Genomic DNA, 20,304 nt, shown 5'->3' with positions numbered 1-20,304 from the left:
TGAATTATATCAGTTCAAGATGTATTAAAGTGTCTTACGGATGATAATATTCAGAAATTGGTTTTGTTGGGATTTGCTGAACAGAATAAATTAAATAGTAAGCTTAAAATTTGTGATTCTTGTCGTTTAAAACTGTCTAATTGTACTCAACTATCTAGTAGCGATGACTCATCGAGCAGTGATGAACATGTAACTTCTGATACTGAAATGAACGTTCCAAGTCAGGAGTCTTTGGTAACTGTACCGTCAATGACCTCGGTCAATACGACTGATTCTGAAATTGGTGAATGTTCACAAAGTGTAAATATTGAAATTTTTAACAAATCAATATCCAGTATTTCAACATCTCCAATTGATCGTAAAAAAAATGAATTCAATAAATTTTGTAAAGCGAAAATATGAAGAAGCTAATGAAAAAATAAGAAGAGAAATATTCAAGTTAAATACAATTGATGAAATTGACAGAGATAAGGTTAACGAGTTTGATGAAATGATTGCACAAATTAAAGATAAATTTTCTAAAGACGGTATCACCAGGAACGAAAAACTCCAACTACTTTCAATGTTGCCGAGGTCATGGACGGTTCAGAAAATAATGGATACATTTAATACATCCAGGTATTTGGCAACACAAGCTAAACAGTCATTAGAAGGAACAAGTAAATCTCGTACATCTTTCGGGCTAAGTAATGTAGCAAAAGAAATTGTAGTAAACTTTTACGAAGATGATGAAACTAGCCGAGTGATGCCTGGCCAAACGTGATTATGTTTCTGTAATGAGAGACGGAAAGCGGCTGGCAATTCACAAAAGGTTAATGATGACTACATTAAGAGAGTCGTTTAATCGATTTACTGAATTACATAGTGGTGTTCAAATAGGATTTTCATCTTTTGCAAAATTGAGACCAAAGAATTGTAAATTGTTAACTAGCTCTGGAACACATGATGTGTACGTATGTTGAAAGAAATATAATTTACTGCATGATTTAAATTTTTTTACTGATAGTTTATTATGTGAAACAAAAACAGTGGATTGCACCTTACGTTGTTGTGAAAAATTTTCAGATTCTACTACCTTTGAATGAAGCTTGTTATCAGAAATCGAAGAGAATGGCATTGACGAATTACAATTTGAACAGTGGGTCACAACCCACAGGTGTGATATTGAAACTTTTTTAAAGCAGTCTGATGAATTTGTATCATATTTTACTCGTAAATTGGAGAAACTAATACCTCATGATTTCATCAAAAAAGAGCAAGCTACATTTTTAAACAACACAAAAAACAATTTGATAGAAGGTGAATTTGTGGTAATTTGTGATTTTTCGGAAAACTACACATTTATTCTTCAAGATGAAGTTCAAAGCCATCATTGGAATGCTCAGCAAGCTACTTTGCATCCGTTTGTAATATATTATCGTCAAGATGGCAAAGTCAATCATTTAAGTTTTGTTGTAATTTCAGAAGATTTGCGCCACGATTCTGTATCTGTCAACTTATTCATATCTAAAATGATAGATTTTTGCGATTGGATCACAAATTAACTGTCAACAAGATATATTTTATGTCTGACGGAGCTGCATCACAGTATAAAAATAGGAAGAACTTTTCAACTCTTTGGCAATTTAAAATCAAATATGATATAGAAGTTGAATGGCATTTTTTTGCAACATCACATGGAAAAGGGCCATGCGATGCCATAGGAGGGACACTAAAACGTATGGCTACCAGAGCCAGTCTTGCCAAAGAACGTGAACATCCGATAAAAAATGCTAAGGAACTATATGATTGGGCTCAAAATCGGAAAGAAGAGCAGCTTACACAAATCTTCTTTTGTTATTCAACTACTGAGGAATATGATATCATTGCACAAGAACTTAACCAACTATTTTCAAGTGCAAAAACAGTTCAAGGCAGTCAGAAATATCACTCGTTTATCCCTATCTCTGAAACACAAATTGAAGTTAGACAATTTTCGAGCTGTGACGATAAAAAGAAAGTAGTTGATATAATTAAGAAATAAAATTGCAGTATATATATATATATATATATATATATATATATATATATATATATATATATATATATATATATATATATATATATATATATATATATATATATATATATATATATATATCTTGCCGCGATGAGAGGGCTTTACCCATTAGCCGGGCTTAGCCCTAGGGACTAAAGGTACACCGTTGTGATAGAATCACATTTTTAATGCCACGTTTAGATTTACCGTGTATATCTCGGAAGTGATGCATCTCAGCTACATTTTACTTGAGTATTTTTCGATAGAAATTTTTCATATTTAAAAATATATAGTTATTTTTCTGTACTCAAAAAACGCACCAAAAATATCGTTTTACATAAATTCGTTTTATTTATTTTTTTAAATAATTTTTTTATCCAAAAATTTTCCGTTTTGAGGCATTGTGCAAGACATTACAAACAATATGCTGCAAAACATATCCAAAAATTAACAACATCAATTTTGAAGTTTTTAAGAACAATGAGATTCTATACCATTACCCAGAATACCATTACCCGGAATGCAATTTACCGGAATACCACTTACCGGAATGTACCATTACCCGGAAAAACCGTTTACCGGAATGTACCATTTACCGGAATGCACCATTACCCGGAAAGCCAAATCTTCCATTTTCGACGACCGTTTTCAGTACATTTGTATAATTTTTTTATTTTCTTTCAATGATGCTCAGCACAAATTATGTCACGCTAACCATGGACATTCTTGACTCCCTTGGTTTCTATAAACACTTTTTCAAAAGACAAATTCAAACAGCTATGGACCAAATATGTTTTTCTTCTTGCCGGCGTTACGAGTCAATAGGATCAAAGCTATTCTAGTAGCATTTCTACAGTTAATAGCTGACCACTTTTGCATTCTAACATAGTTTGACAAGTATATAAGTTCTCTAGCTCTGAAACGTCATCAAATTTGCCAACTAGAAATAATTTTGAATCGGCGGTATTCAATTCTACCAACCTTAGCTTGATCATTCTGAATAGCTGCACTTTGCCGCAACGAATATTACGATACCAAAATTAAATTGCACATGTCATTTATTTGCGATTTTATAAGAAAGGAATCGCCTGATAGGGTGTATAGCTACTTGGGCACTTCCACAGGTTTTTCTCGGCCGAATTATCTGAAATTTTGCAAAACGAGGCACTGCAGTACCATGCACTACAGTACGACGCACATTGTGGCCAAATATAAACTAAGTAGCTTAAAAAAAACCACTGCCGAACTGAACCAAAAGTACCAAAGCTTCCTATAGATCTATGAAAACTATGTCTTCAAATTTAGGCTGTAGAACTAAACATTACAGGCAATCATAAAAAGAATGAAGAGAATTGTTTTTCTTATGTATATATGATGTCAAATATTAACCAGGTCAATATAAATCGAAAAAAATCACCTAACGATTAAGGTGGAGATGCATCGAAGCCAAACCTCAAATTCAAGCTGAAAACTTAATCGATTGGTTACATCCAGCGTGTGATCAATCGATTAAGTTTTCAACTCAAACCGCTGCCTGGTTTCCTAGATTTGTGCTCTTGAAAATTTGAGGATTGGCTTCGATGTATATTCACCTTAAGGTTGGGTGCATTATTGTAAATAGAACATCTCAGCATTTGAAAATGTTTGGATTTATGATGGTTTTCTTATTCCCTTCAAATAACAATTTAGAATCCATTTTAAATATTGTATCACAAAAAAAAACTCTAATCTTGCGATCATCAAATCAACACGATTTTTTAAGCGACATCGACAAAAAATCGACGCGATTTGAAACCATCTAGATTGCAACGACGAAAATCGCTGCGAAATTGTGTCGCTGTGGCTTAGACACGCTCATCAAACTATGCATGCAGCGCATGTGCATGTCGCTGTCACCGCAAAAAATCGCCTTGATTTAAGGGAGCCTTTACACGCAAAAAAATTGTGCGGTAAAAACTACCATTTTAGGGGGTTAACTTAAGCGCTCGCACCGGCAATATTCAGCAGACCAGAAATGCGCTTGATTTTACCATGTCTGTAGTCGGAATCAGATTGTTGTAAATTATTTCTGTCAAATGAAACAGTAATGCGGTGAGGTGTACCATAAACAAAGTAATTGGCCTGAATTTCCATGGTAATTTCAAGAATGGGCGTAGTCAGCTAAAATAGTTATTTTTACCACAGAATTTTGTTCCGTGTAGAGGAAATTTAAAAAATCAAAACAAAACTAAGAGTGCCTTGGTGATTGAGAGTAGAGACACTATTCGCCATTGTGACGTCCATCTTTGGATTCCGAAATATTGAACCTAATTAGATCTACTTTTCATTTCAATTTGCTTGATTATGCTATATACTACGAATGTCATAACTCTGAATGTCTGTACCCCAAATCCAATGCCAGGATAATATACTAGAAAGAACAGTAAGCAATCATATTGTCATAAATTTGGTCATTTCGACTTAACACATTTTACCAAAAATGCCGAGATCGGTGGAACTCGAAAGAACCGTTAACCAAATAAAGAAGGGTGAATATCAGATGGCCTGAAATGGGTCATTCTAGACAAAAGGAATATACGGAGGATTTGCATTCGGTTATTGACGTTTACAGAAACGACATTCGGTGGATTGACACTCGGCGAAAAGGAGCACAACTAATCGTATTCAAAATTCTAATCATTGCTTATTAATTAACAATTGGATGCTTGGAGAACCGACGGTCGAATGTCAAAAGTAAAGTTACATAATTGTAACCAAATTTAGCCAGTTCAGCCAAGACATGCTGCAAAGATAAGTTGAAAGAACAGCTTATTTTTAAAAGAAGGGTGAATCATCTATGAAATGCAAATATATGAAGATGTTGCCTATTGACATGATCAGGTATGAAGATATCTTAGACTCTTCTTCGATGCTTAGGTATTTTGAAGGAAGAACATCCCCTGTCCATTATCGTTACAAAATACTGACCTGAATGACCGCAAAACGGTTGAAAGGACGTTATGAAAAAGGCAAGAAATAGAAAAATAATTTTCCGGTAAATGGTCCTTCCGGGTAATGGTTTTCCGGTAAATGGTTCATTCCGGTAAATGGTTTTCCGGGTAATGGTCTTCCGGTAAATTGCATTCCGGGTAATGGTTTTCCGGGTAATGTCGGAGAACCGAACAATGAACTTCATGAAAATTTCGTTTATATTTTTTACCGTGCATACTTTTTTAAATACTTTAGAATATATGTTTTGATCAAACAATAAACAATTCAGCTACGATTCACTCAATCAAAATAACATATTTCTGGAATGGAGAAACACGAAATATGTTTGAAAAGGGCCTATTTTACTTTTTTTATTTGAAAATTTTATATAAATATGAGTATATCTCGAAATTGATGCAACCTAGAAAAAATTTACTTAAGCACTTGTCGATTGCAATGTTTTTGTACTTTCAAATAATCACATAAAAAATACTTTTTTCCTCTATTTCGATTTTATTTTCAAAATCTGTAATTTTTAAAAAAATCATAACTTTTTTGTCCATAATTCTTCCATTTTGAAACATTGTGCAATAAATCACATAAGTTGTCCCATAAAACATATCCAAAAATAAAAAAAAATCAAAACTGCGTTTCTGGAGAAAATCGATTTTACAATTTTGTTTTTGGAAAAAAAAATAATCTGTAACTTTTTTACCGTGCATATTTTTCTCCATATAGTGCTAAGCAATACCTACAACTTTGTAGAAGATCTCAAATCGATCGGACAAACCGTTTTCGAGTTACAGTTTTTTAAAGATTTGCAATGCATTTTCCGATACGCCGTTCTCAAAAATAAGGCGAGGTTCAAAATGGCGGTCTGAAGGTGCAAAATGGCATTTTTGGTCATAAAGAATCTGTATGCAAATTTTCAGGCGATTCAAAATATACAAAAATTAAATTTAAAAAAAAATCGTCATGTTCGGTGGAATTGCTCATAGGCCTGAGTGAAAGCAAAAATACTTAAACTCTCACCGCTCAGAGAATTCTTAACGGATTCAAATGATTTTTTGTCAGTTCACTGGCCTACATATCTAGTTTCTAGAAGTGGCTGGAGGAACGCGGAAATATTCATGTCGCCGGAGTTATTCTGGTGGGTCACTGAGTCAAATCGGGTAAAAAAGAACTATTTTTTGGGACATGCCAAGTTACTTTTATTTATTGGCAATGACAGTCATTTTAATTTACATAAATCATTAGGATTTTATATTCAACACTATAAATGAAGAGTTTTGCACCCTTTAAATATACCGGATGTGGCCATTCGGACGTTATGCCCGGAAGAACCGGCTATAGATTTGTTGGATACTGAACCGTTTAAATTCTCGAAAAGTAGAAATCAAACATAATTGTGCACTAAAATGCGTTCCCATAAGCTTGGCACAGATGTTCGGATACAAATTGGCTACTTTATCGTAAGTTTGAGGCGTCCCGGGACCCGAAATTGGTTATTTGTAGGATTAATCAAATGCAAAACTCATAGTTATATTATATTTATTTCTTCGTCTTCAGCATTGCTGTACAGACTGTATTGGTCTTAATCTAATGCAATACTCTTATTCTAGCTTTAAACTTATTTCTACTCACATCAAAGTCAAAAACATCAACATTTAACAAATTAAAACATCTTTCAATCGGGTGATTTTGTCCAAATACCGTACGATGTCTCGCGGTCCAGAACAACGAACGTGGGCGGGATCTCCGAGCCGGAACGAAAAAGTTCGCTTCTTGCAGAAGATCAGGGCAATCAATCCGATTCGTCAAGACATCGAAAGCAAACATTCTTTGGAGAAATACACGACGTGTTTGCAAAGGCTCAAGCTTAATTAGTTCACAGCGGTTCTCGTAAGGAGGCAGTCTGAGCGGATCGTTCCATGGTAGTCTCCGTAACGCAAACCGCATGAAACAACGTTGCACCCTTTCTATGCGAGAAATATGCGTTTCTTGATATGGTGCCCAGATTTGAACAGCATATTCGAGAAGGCTGCGAACGATTGCGCAGTAAACGGTCTTTAGGGCGTACACATCTTGAAACTCGGATGCATTACGGCGAATGAAACCCAACATAGCGAAAGCTTTCGTTGTTGTCTTTGAGATGTGTTCAGCGAAATTCAGCTTACGGTCCATTATCACTCCCAGGTCTTTAATCGACGTTACACGTTCAAAGCTGACACCATTTGCAGTGTAGTTGAAGCTCAACTGCGATCGTGATTTAGTGAAGCTTATCACTTTGCACTTCAATGCATTCATTTCCATCCCGTTCATTACGCACCAGCGTGCTACAGCGTCGATATCTTCCTGAAGAGCAACACAGTCGACCATGGAACTGATGATACGGTACAATTTCAAATCGTCTGCGTACATAAGGTGCTTCGAATTCAGTCGATGACTCAAGTCGTTGATGAACAAAATGAAAATCAAAGGACCGAGGTGGCTACCTTGCGGCACACCAGACGGAGTAGCGAAACTAGTTGATTTAGTGGATCGTAGATTAACAAAGGCGATTCTGTCTCGTAGATATGATCGTAGCCACTTGACCAACCAGTCGGGAAATCCTAGCCGCTCAAGTTTACGCATTGCTAACTCATGGGGAACCTTATCGAAAGCTTTGGAAAAATCTACGTAAACACCATCCACTTGGCAGCGTTTTTCCAAGCTAGAGTTCACAGCACTAGCGTACACCATGAGGTTAGTAGCTGTTGACCGATTCTTCACGAAGCCGTGCTGATATTGCGATATTACTGGCATAGCCGCAGCGTACATTCTACTGTGAACTAAGAGTTCCAGTGTCTTAGCTAAACAACAGAGAATCGAGATGGGTCTATAGTTTTTCACGTCATGGATATTTTCGGCTTTGTGAATGGGCGTTATGGCAGCAACTTTCCAAGCATCCGGAAAAACAGCTTCCGACAACGACAGGTTGAACAACCGGCAAACAGGTGGTCCAAGTACCTCAGCGCAACGTTGAATGAAGACCGGAGGGAGTTTATCAGGTCCAGGACCCTTGGAAGGGTCGACAGAGTTGAGAGCACTTACGACTTCTGCCACGGCAAACGTTGGAAACGGTAAATGTATGTCGAAAGACGGCAGGGAATTCAGCATCTCATGCGGATCCGGTGGAGTTTCAACGTTATAAACGGATTTGAAGTAGTCGGCGAAAAGTTCGACAGACCCTTCGATGTCGTTACTTAATGAGTCGCCGTACGACATTTCGGATGGGATTGCCTGCGCATCTTTCCTGCTTTTGAAAAATCGCCAAAAAGAGGAAGGATCGGCCTTGACCTCATCTTGAATACGAAAAATATACTCACGGAACGAAGAAGACACAGTTATCGAATTCAATCGTTTGTTGAAAGGTTTGCACTGATACAATTTTCTTAAAATTCCGTCATGTAGTGGCCACATTATAACCGATTCCGGAAATTATCTGTGACTTGAAATTTGCCTACCTCCAGGGGCAGACACGCACAGTACCCTTCTCACCCGACCTGACCCAGTGATCCACCGGAATAACTCCGACCACAGGAATATTTCCGCGTTCCTCAGACCACTTCTAGAAACTAGATATGTGTGCCAGTATACTGACAAAAAATCATTTGAATCCATCAAGAATTCTCTGAGCGGTGAGGGTCTTAGAATTCTTGCTTTCACTCAGGCCTATACGGGTTAAAGGCATTAGATTTTTCTCGATACAATTGAGTGCATTCATCATCCTAACAAGGTGTGGTTTTCTTTTGAAGGATGCGCTTGGAACTCTTTGTTTTTAGGATTCTGATGCACTTTTACAAATTAATTCTCTAGGAATCGATAATCATCCAACGGTGAAGGAGTGTTGAATGTTTCGATACCAAAGGTTACCGCTGATGCAAATGTTTGCCAAGCAATATTCCTTGTGAGGTCAAATGAAACCTGAATTGACTGTTCTGACCTTTTACAATTGTTTCTGATAGAAGTTATTATGAGCAAGTGATCACTACCACATGCAATCGAATGATAGTGAAAATAAAAATTAAAAAACAGATCAGGGTGGCTTTCTTTGCCGTCGGCTGAAATACCGTGGTGAATCAAAATCCGGACGGTATCAATATCCGGACACAATTTAATGTTAATATGTTTGGTTTCACACATCATTTACGATGTTGAAAACGCTGATCATTTCCCTATCATTTGTAATCTAGTTACCATTGCCAGATAATTAATAAAAATGAAAACAAAAATGTACGCCCAGTTAGACGTCATTCCTTTGCCAGTGCTAGTTCAATCAATCAAACTGTGACGAACGCATCACAATGTTTAGTCATCGAAATAGTGCTGAACCTGTGTTCAAAATATTCAAGTTTAAAACGTCGTAGGTATAAGCCATAGAAAATAGCCGCTCTATAATCATCATAAGGTTCGCCTCATCCTCATCATGGGAGTTCATATCGCCCAGTATTGAAACGGGAGATGAGAGCATGGAGACTGCATTCCAGAGATGACGGCGGTTTATTGAAATTTTACTCTTGGAGGAATAAACAGAAGCTACGCAAAGACTGTTACCCTTTACATTTATTTGGCAAGCAACGACTTCTATGCCTGGATTAGTCGGGATTGGGATTCTGTAAAATTAATGGCACTTTTTGATCCCTAAAAGTACCGTAATTCGGGGTGTAGTTGATCAGTGCGGAGAAGTTGATCATTCACGTACCCACATGTATAAACTGTCAAGAGAGCTATGATTCGATTTCAATTAGCACAATTCCTGTGACATCGTATTACCTGATGGCTGCTCTTGATGTTCCTAAGTTCGGTTTTACATTCATGATAATTATACCGTGGAAAAACAGAATTTTTATGAATTGTTTCTTCTTCAAACAATCAACTTTTGACAAGGCTATATAAAGACTCCATTTAAATAAACTGTTTCTTACATTCCAGATATGTTCTATAAATTTAATTTTGAATTTGCATTGTGGATAAACAGTCGTTTTCTGAGTAAAAAATGTATTTTTTTGTGCACGAGTTGCTAATTTCAAAGAAAATTGCATACTTTTAGGCGTTTAATGTGGTGTGTTCTATAATTTCCACCATTCACATTTAAAATTGACCGATATATCATTAAGTTGTAAGATTTTTGAGACTGGATCCAGATTCAGTGAGATTCAGTAGTAGGGCTATTAATGAAGGAGTGTATTTTTCATGTTTTGAAAATACGATGAAAATTGAGCGATTTCAGCACTCTGTTTATTGTCTTCGCAAACCAAAACCAATCGATTTTTCAATCAGTTTAGATTACAGAACCTTCAGGTATCAGGTATCAGAAGGCCGGCTCCAAAGGCACGTTCCCCACCAGTTGGGAGATTTGTGCCATCGCCATATTTGAGCCTATTTCATCATCTACCCGATGGGAGAGGAAAGGGAAGGGAAAGATGGGAGGAAATAGGAGTGGGGTCCCTTGAAGAGGGAAGATCGCATAAGCGAAATGAGAGCATGTAGCTCCATACCACAATGGGTTCGAACAGCGCCCTAAAAAGGGCACTGCAAAACGCATGAGCGTAAAGAGAGCTTATAGCTCATTACCACAGCGGGTTAAGAATAACAGGATGTCCTGAAGATTCAGGCTTCTGTATTCAGTTTCACTTAATAAGTGTTTACCAAGTAATTGGAATCGCATTTGCGCAAAAACTGGACAGTTACATATCAGGTGATACGAAGTTCCATAATCGGAGTCACAACTATCACACACAAATGAGTCAGCACGCTGAATATTTGCCATGTGATAGTTGAGTCGGCAGTGGCCTGTCAACGCTCTGACCAAGAGACTGCAATTCTGCTTTGACAGATTTTTTAAATACTTCGCCACCTTTGGAGATGGCTCAGTAATATACAATTTTGTTTGACGACACGACTCCAAACTATTCCAATATTGCTTGTGCTGAGTTGCCGCCCAAGAGTTTATCTGAAGCTTCACCCAGCACATCGAAATTGGAATAGCCGGCTCAGGGCCAATGAAGTCATGCGATGCTCCATCGCGAGCTAGCTCATCAGCCAATTCATTTCCAACGATGGAAGAATGGCCAGGTACCCATACAAGGTTTACAGAGTTGACTGAATTCAGTTCCTCAATTTGAGTTCGACATGCGATAACAAGCTTCGACCTTGAGTTGGCCGAAACGAGAGCTTTTATAGCAGCCTGACTATCTGAACAGAAGTATATGACTTTACCCATTACGCGCTGTTGAAGTGCTGATTGCACTCCACACATAAGAGCAAATATTTCCGCCTGAAAAACGGTGCAGTTTCTACCAAGTGAGTAAAACTGATTCAGCCTTAGCTCACGAGAATATACTCCTGCACCAGCTCTACCTTCAAGAAGGGAGCCATCAGTGTAACATACTATATTGTTTGATATACTTCTTTCCTAATAGCCAGACGTCCACTCTTCCCGTGAAGGGAATTGTGTGGTAAATGTCCTGTAAGGAAAGTTACAAGCAATTGTGAGATCACTTGGAGCAAGGACAATTTTGTCCCAATTCACCAAAAGTGGAAACAACGAAGTGTGTGTAGATCTACGATTCACTGGATTTTTCTCCAGTAGATCCAGTACCCATAAACGGTAAGAGCAAGAAAGTGCTTCTTGTTTAAGATATATGTGTAGTGGCGCAACGTCGAAAAGGGCCTCGAGCGCTGCTGTGGGAGTTGTAGAGAACGCACCAGACATCGCCATCAAGCACATCCTTTGTAGATGGCCCAATTTTGATTGGATTGTTCTCACTTCGCCCTTTTGCCACCACACAAGACATCCATATGCCAATATTGGTCGAACAACTGTTGTGTAAATCCATTTGATATATTTGGGTTTGAGGCCCCAAGTTTTACCAAAGGTTCGCCGGCATTGGCCGAAGGCCATACAAGCTTTTTTGACTCTGAAATCAATGTGAGCTGTCCATAAAAGTTTGGAATCTAGAATGACTCCGACATACTTTACTTGATCAGTCACATTAATCTCAGTGCCAAAAAGACGTAAAGGTCGAATTCCATCGCGGTTTCGTCTTTCCGTAAAAAGAACAATAGATGTTTTATTCGGGTTAACCGAAAGGCCATATTGGCGACACCAACTCTCGACTACCTGAAGAGCACTTTGCATCAGGTCGAATAGGGTGCTTATGCACATACCAACTATCAGAGCTAGATAGTCGTCGGCAAATCCATAAGTTGGAAAACCGCAATTATTGAGTTGCCTCAATAGCGTATCTGCTACGAGATTCCACAAAAGTGGTGACAAGACTCCCCCTTGGGGGCATCCGCAAACACTCAATTTTCGAATCGCTGCTTGACGCAATGTCGAGAAGAGATGTCGGTTTTTGAGCATTTGATGAATCCAATTGGTAATCATTGTAGGTAGCCCATGGTTTCGTGCGGCTTCCAATATGGCATCGAAAGACACGTTATCAAAGGCACCCTCAATATCCAAGAAAACACCCAAGCAGGATTGCTTCTGAGCGAATGCTTTCTCGATATCGTATACAACTTTGTGTAAAAGAGTCACAGTGGACTTTCCAGATTGGTAAGCATGTTGATTCACATGAAGAGGCATGTTTGCCAAATAGACATCACGGATGTGATGATCGATAATGCGTTCCAGACATTTCAGAAGAAAAGAGGTCAGACTGATTGGTCTAAAACTCTTCGCTTCCTCATACGACGCACGTCCTCCTTTTGGGATAAACTTTACAGTAATATCACGCCAGGATTTGGGAATGTACCCGGTAGCAAAACTGCTTACAAGTAGCTTTTTCAAAACATGTTTGATAGACTCAAATCCCTTTTGGAGCAGAACAGGATAAATCCCATCCGCTCCTGGAGATTTGAAAGGAGCAAAACTATTAAGTGCCCATTGAATCGATTCAGTAGTTACGATACTGCGAGCCGAGGCCAGAGACTCGTAACTACATGAAAAGACATTTGGTTCATCCGTAGATGCTATGTCCACACATCCGGGGAAGTGTGTATTGAATAAACATTCTAAAACTTCTTCATCGGAAGAAGTAAAGTCACCATTAGGTAAGCGAATTTCGTTCACTTGGAAATCCTTAGATTTTGCAAGAATTTTGTTCAACCGACTGACTTCACTCAAACTGGAAACATTTGTACAAAGGTTTTTCCAGCCGGATCGTTCAGCAGAACGAAGAGCCTTCTTGTAAGCCTTGCGAGCTGACTTGAACGACTCTGATCCAGGTGAACGGCGTCTGTTTCAACTCCTTCTACATTGTTTCCTGAGTCTAGTCAGATCGGAATTCCACCATGGGGTCCCTCTTGTAGTCTTTACAGACCGCAGAGGACATGCTTCTTCAAAAGCTTCCATAATGTAGGATGTTGTAGTATCAACGGCATCATCCAGATCACTTGGATTTTCAATGGACGGAAAATATCCATGAAATTTGGTCGCAACCAATTCAATATAGAGTTCCCAGTTTGTTGACCGGGGATTCCTAAAACGCAAAGTCTGCGCAGTTACATTTGAATGTTCAAAGAAGATGTAGCGATGATCAGATAATGATTCCTCATCTGATACATGCCAATTCGTCAACTCGTGACTGATTCTATTCGAGCAGAGCGTTATGTCTAACACTTCTTCTCTATTAGAAACCATGAAGGTTGGGCGATTGCCTATGTTAAGTAATCCAAGGTCTGTACTACTTAAGTATTCCATCAGATTGGAGCCTCTCAAATTGATATCCGAGCTGCCCCAGATGATGTGATGAGCATTGGCATCACTGCCCACAATCAGCGGAAGGCCTTTTGTTACGCAGTGTACGACAACTCGTTTGAAGTCATCCGTTGGGGATGGTTCATCATGTGGTAAATATACCGAACAATAGACGTATTTCCTGTTGAGGTCACCAACAGAAACATCGATTGTGACAGCACATACATCTCTGGTAGTTAACTCAGAAATGAGTGTAGCAACGATTGCTTTATTAACGAGCACGCATGCGCGGGGCATGGAGCGCGAGTTTGCCATTTCAAGCTTGCTAAAAGTAGCAAAAACTGGGTCCACAAGGTTACCTAGATAGAAGTTCCCTCTACGAAAGTAGGGTTCTTGAACTAGCGCCACTTGGGCTGCACCATTTTGCATGAGTCTGCAAAGATTGATCGTTGCTGTTCTTTTATGCTGAAGATTGATCTGAGCTAACCTAACCGTAGCCACTACCCAAACTAGGCAGGATTAAGCTTTTTGCAATCTCAGCACGAAAAAGACCAGCAACGAAAAAACCAGATCGGTATCTATTTAAAGTCGCCAAAGGCGAAAGAGCACAGAATACACTGTGTAAAACGCATAATGCGAATCCATATAGGTGATAATTTAAATTAAATGTCAACATATTCATAATCCCACCCTTATTAAGCCTCAAGATAGAGACTGAAGAAGGGCAGCCGATTATCTCGGAGAAACACAAGGTCACCTGCACCATTGCTCCGGGTAGCACAGGAAGGACTCAATACTGTGGAGGGCGCCCTGGTACCCCACAGGCTCCGTTTGCGGTTAGGTTTAATTTAGACCCCCCTAACCATTCATTCTTAGGCACGGTACGCATCACACCATAAATTAGGGGTCACCTGTGAGGTGGACTTTTACCACCGGAACAGGCAGTCCGTAGTGTTAATTCTTAGCCAGTTGAAACAACCGCTACCGACACTACGCGGCTATCTAGGCTGCTCGGGAAAAGGAGGTTAATATTGATGATTAACTCCTGACGTGCCTAAGCAGCAGCCTTCGCAAACCAAAACCAATCGATTTTTCAATCAGTTTAGATTACAGAACCTTAGTACAGATGTATATCTATCACTTCCAATACATTTTAGAGTGTTATGAGACATCTAGGAGTCAGTATTGATGTGAGTAATAAGGAGAGAAATATACTCACTTGAAAACTACATCACTTTTTTTGAAGTACGTTTTTGAATATGTTCTTCATCACATTTAATCAAACGTCCGCCATCACATGATCATGTTTGAGTAGGAAAATGAACCTTTGAAGGTTCTAGCTGCAAATATTTGCAAATAAGTTAAAAGCGTGCTTTCAATGTTGTTTGTTTCTACCAATAAAGGCAATGATAAAAATATTCATAGAATTTATACCAGTATTGTAATTGTAGCTAACTGGAATGAATGCACAAAATAATAAAATTTTCACTACTAATTTTTTAATTCACTATGAATACACTTGCAACATTGTACTTTGATTTGATGAGTAGTTTTAGTGAGAGCGCTGAGACATCCGGCACTCAGAAAAGTGTTCAATAGCTTTTTATATCCACATACTAAATAGTAGGCTTTTGAGCATGTTAAGCAACTCTGAGCAGGGAATCTTCTCAAAATTCTCAAACAAAAAAATCCAGATGTATTGCTTTTAATGTATAGATTTCATGGTTCTTTTCAAGATATTAAATACTTTAGTTTATTTTGGACACGGAAAGAGAGATAATTTTAGATAAGATAGTCGGTTTTATGCCCAGATAGCCGTAGCGGTAAACGCGCAGCTATTCAGCAAGACCATGCTGAGGGTCGTGGGTTCGAATCCCGCTGGTCTAGGATCTTTTCGTAAAGGAAATTTTCTCGATTCCCAGGGCATAGAGTATCTTCGTACCTGCCACACGATATACACATGCAAAAATGGTCAATCGGCAAAGAAAGCTCTCAGTTAATAACTGTGGAAGTGCTCATAAGAACACTAATCTGAGAAGCAGGCTCTGTCCCAGTGGGGACGTAACGCCAGAAAGAAAGAAGAAGAAGTCGGTTTTATGCACATACAATCATTCACATAACAGAGCCTTTACATTATGATCTCCGCATCCTAATCAGAATTTTTGAAGTGATATAAATTACGACACCAACCTCGATGGAGTTTTAACAGTCAAAAATAATTAATTTGGCAATTGCTCATGGTATTTGCCACCGGATATTGAGTAAAATGATTTATGACCGCTTCGTAGAACAAATGGAACCACTGTGCAATGGTACATTCATGGAAATGGCATTCGGAGTAATGGGGTAGAATCTTTTAATTCCGCCCTAAATGCTTATCTTTGACAGACACGCGTATTTCGACTACCTCTTGCAGTCTTATTCAGTGTCAGTTACTCAGTTACATTCAGTGGATACGAGTAACTGACACTGAAGAAGACTGCAAGTGGTAGTCGAAATACGGGTATCTGTCAAATATAAGCATTTAGGGCGGAATTAAGAGGTACAAGGTATTCCAATGTACTTTTAAGTTTCTCCTATTGAGATTCTGCTCAGAGGATTCGAATACATTAAAAAGAGTCTTAAACAAGGCTGTTTCATACCTAATTCAAGTAGTAAGTATTGAAAATTATCTGATATGGGATACCTCAGCTTGGTATTCATCAGCAATTTTCTTCTCCTCAGGTACTCATGTAATACATCAAATATATGTAAAACGTATGTAAAATGTATGTAATTACATATACTTGATTTGGTGCAATAAAATAGTTGATCTTTTCACTTTTGTCCAAGCAACGCGGCACTGTGGTACGCCTTTTTGTATTTGGCCCTCTAACTCTTCAATATTTTATTCTATAGAAACGTTCACATACTCTTCTCAAGTGAAATCTTCTCTTCTGAAAATTTGCCGAATACCTGATTTTATTGAACATCATGATTAATTGTTTTCCAGCATCAGAGAGTGGGTTTGTATGTAGCATGCCCCTGCAGGGCCCTGGCGGGAAGATTAGATCAAAGTAGGCCACTATGTTCTTCTGCAAAAATGCAGTGTTGTTCTGAAAGTAATTGATCATCTCATCATGATTTAGAATCTGGAATCAAAAATAACAAACTATCCAATCATAATACGGTCTTCAACAAAACTGTAGCTGTAAAGATTTCACTTGAGAAGAGTTTGTTCACTTTTTTATTGAGACGAACAGATAGAGGATTGAACACAAAAGGTTGGTCTTTTCCATATCAACTTCAAATAGCGTGTGCACAATAAAATTTATTCTGAATCACTTCAAACATTTGGAGAATGATTTTCTTCATAATTGACACCGTTTAAGCATAGGGGAGCAAAAACTTCAAAATTTGCATCATTTGCATGCATTTGAACACAATTAACCAAGAGATAAATGCGCCATTTCTGCACCTTTCTCACATCACTGCCGTAGTTGATTTCGCACATTCAGATCTCGCTTAAGATTGATTACAGTTGTACAATTAGCACCTGACGACAGCTAAAGTTCACATCAAAATCACCACAGTAAGCTTGTCAACTCGTCGTAAAAAAAAAAACACAAACAAAAATCTCGCACACACAGTAGGCACGTGCGCGCATTCACATTTCTTCGCATGCTTCGTCGAAAATTGGCGATCAAACAAATTGCACGCACATGCTTGCTGGGGATCATCTTCCAATTACCGTGAACTTGAAACTGAAATCGATCACGTGGTGGTGGCTGCTATGACGACAATCGGTCCCCCGGATGGGCATAATTTCTTTCCACAAATTCCCACGATCGTGGATTACACTGGGGGGTTGTTTATTGTGTTGTACTGTTCGAGCACCGGTCGCATCTTATCGTACACTTCTGACCGCGCATTTTTCGCCAGGATAAAATCTAGATGGTTGAACTTTCGGTCCGAGACTAGATTGGCGCCCACAACGCGGGGCAGCATCTTGTAGAACTCCTGGACGTCCTTCGGGTGGACCATCCAGTCGTTGCGGCCGTAGAAGATGAGGACCGGAGCGGACGATGCCGTCAGGTTGTAGGTCGGCGGTTTCCAGTTGCTGTAGGTTTGCAGGTTTTCCTTGCGGCCGTTGTCGTACTGCCGGAAGAGCCCGGTCCGAGCCACCTGGACAAAGTGCATCAGTTGCTTGGTGGAGGCACCGGCCGGGGCGTGGCCCATGTAAGCGGCGACGAGTTTCTTGAGGGGGGAGAATTATTAGGAATTTGAAGGATTGTTAAGTTAGAAGATCAGTTACCGGCGAATAGGACTCCGGATGGGGACCGGTCAACTGACCCAGCAGTTCTTCGCAGATAGTGTCCCTTGCATTCGCAGGACATAGCGATTCCATCACTTTGTGGTTGTTGTCGTTGTAAGGGAAGAATTCGAAAACGTGTAGAGAATCCAGCACCTCTTTGATTGTGTCTGATAGATCGAGAAGTACTCGAAGAATCGGGCTTCGTATGCGCTTGAGCACAACAGCAGGCGAAAGGGCCGTCATCAGGGCAATCTTTTGGTTGTACTCCGGCCGTGAACTGGACATCACAAAGTACGTTGTGGTTCCCTGGGAATGTCCGATGTATTGGAGTTGATCCGATCCAGTTTTGTTCAGAACGTAATCTATCATGGCGGGGAGATCAAAGTAGCCGATTTCATGCCAGCTGAAGTCCCAGTATTCCTCTGAATGGAGTGGTAGCTCTTGGTGACGCCTGGAGTACCGGGTTCCTCTAGCGTTTCCAAGCCACACTTCGTAACCGTCGTCCGCGAGATAGTAGGCCAGGCTGTTATTGGGACCACTGATGACAAAATCTGCCGCACTACCAAGCAGGCCATGCATCACAAAAACTGGGAGTTTTTTGGTTTCTGATATTTTTCGCGGCATTATTCTAAACAAAGTAAGCATGTAACCGTCCTCCGTAGTGGCCGAATGGATCTCCACCTTGTAGCCATATTTTTCGATCAATTCTTGCTGAAATTACAAATTCTAAGCTATCGAATTCTAACACCCAACAGAACTCTACTTACGAGTGTCATATCTCCATCTTCTTCATCAATTTGAAACCAATTATCCTCCCGCACCGTTTGAATATCGTTTTCCTTCTTCCAGAAGTCATCTTCATCAGGATATGCTAAAGCACCACTTCCAAACAACGCAACCGCCAAAATTAGCAAGCACCAGCACCGAGTAGAACCCATCGTGTGAAACTTCAAAAAATTATCAAGATCCCGGAAACCAGTGGACGGAATGACAACCGCCGAAGCAACGTTCTGATCAGAACTGAGCCAAGTTCAAGTTTTGATCAAGTTCATCAGGCTCGCGCCGCACCGGCTTCGCAGTCATCGCCTACTCCGTGAGCGCAGCGCTGGAGGATGATGTTCCTCCTACTACTCCTCCTCCACCACCACCATCATCATTATTTGAATCACCCCTCCGGGGGAAGATTACAGCTGTACAGTTGTTGGAGCCCATAGCAGGCTGCGACTCGACATCAGAGAACTGCTCGAAATGTGATGATCGTGATCGGCGGCGGCGGACACGAGACGACGCGACGCAAAGCGACGCCGTAGTTGTCGTCGTCGTCGTCGCTAGTTCCGTAACGAAATGCATTCGATGACTCCCTAGATTGCAACTTGTTATGTCGGAGCAATTGCATGCATAGAATCGCTCACTTACTTACATGCAAACAAGTGACCCCACGGAAGGTTGCAATCACCAGAGTATCAGCTGCGCCCCGGCGATGGCAAGGGGTTGCGACGACGACGGCGACAAGTTTCCTTCCGCGAGTGTGACGTTACAGCCATAGGTCAGCTAACGGGTGCACACAGGAGCAATTTGGATCGTATGGCCAAAATTATTTTCTTCCCAAGACGAAGTAGGCCGTCATTAAAATTTGTTCGCGTCATTGGTGATTTTTACTAATTTTTGTCACGTTTTTGAAGTAATGAAAATCAGTTGATTTTGCACTGACATAGCTCAAACCAGTACGTATCGCCAATAAATTACGTTTCGCAGTAGTCTGTGTGTTCTAGCAACTCCTCTGTGCAACAGCGCGGCATCTCGCACAGCGAAAAGTGAGAAAGCTTTCGAGAAGTTTTGCGCGCATTTCTAGAATTTTGACCCGATAAGTAGTAGTGTTACACAAAGCAGATCACCCTGAACGAGTGCATTGCGCACTTGAACGTTCGGGCTCTCTCCGGTTAATCGCGCTGCCGATTCCTACCAATGCGAATCGGAGATTTTCGCGGACTTGACGTTGTTCTTTTGCTCTCTTTTAGTTGCATTTGGTGGAATAACAGAGGTAATCATAAGAATGGAAGCTGGTTCTAGAAGTAACTTTATGTCGGTTCTTGAACTTGGGGATATTTTTAGACTTGCAAAAGTTTGTGCGATAAATTTCAAGTGTGATATGCAATTCGCGAGAGGCGTCGGCCAATGTGATGCACAATCATTCCAATGATCTAGAGCCGGTGATAACACATGATCCGTCAAACGACTTATTTCTGCTGTGAGATA

At 39.8% G+C, this 20,304-nt stretch overlaps 1 protein-coding gene across 1 annotated transcript; it reads right to left on the bottom strand.

Moving 5' to 3' along the window:
- Positions 1–17,583: 17,583 nt before the first annotated feature.
- On the bottom strand, positions 17,584–19,131 carry LOC5576149 (lipase 3). The gene is made up of 3 exons (XM_001662447.2): positions 18,816–19,131; positions 18,049–18,759; positions 17,584–17,990 (listed from the first exon to the last, which is right to left on the bottom strand). Exons 1-3 carry the CDS (start codon positions 18,984–18,986, stop codon positions 17,589–17,591), a joined length of 1,284 nt encoding a protein of 427 aa, XP_001662497.2. The 5' UTR covers positions 18,987–19,131; the 3' UTR covers positions 17,584–17,588.
- Positions 19,132–20,304: the final 1,173 nt, after the last annotated feature.

The sequence above is a fragment of the Aedes aegypti genome, chromosome 1 (assembly GCF_002204515.2).
Source record: "Aedes aegypti strain LVP_AGWG chromosome 1, AaegL5.0 Primary Assembly, whole genome shotgun sequence".
In the NCBI taxonomy this organism is placed as follows: domain Eukaryota; kingdom Metazoa; phylum Arthropoda; class Insecta; order Diptera; family Culicidae; genus Aedes; species Aedes aegypti.
This window is presented reverse-complemented; position numbering and strand designations above follow the sequence as displayed.

Bases quoted from the DNA above. Each gene is read 5' to 3' on its own strand.
- LOC5576149 (XM_001662447.2), bottom strand. From the start codon at position 18,986: ATGGGTTCTACTCGGTGCTGGTGCTTGCTAATTTTGGCGGTTGCGTTG. The intron at 18,760-18,815 runs GTAAGTAGAGTT...TTGTAATTTCAG, and splicing joins AAGATGGAGATATGACACTC to CAAGAATTGATCGAAAAATA. The intron at 17,991-18,048 runs GTAACTGATCTT...TCCCCCCTCAAG, and splicing joins ATCCGGAGTCCTATTCGCCG to AAACTCGTCGCCGCTTACAT.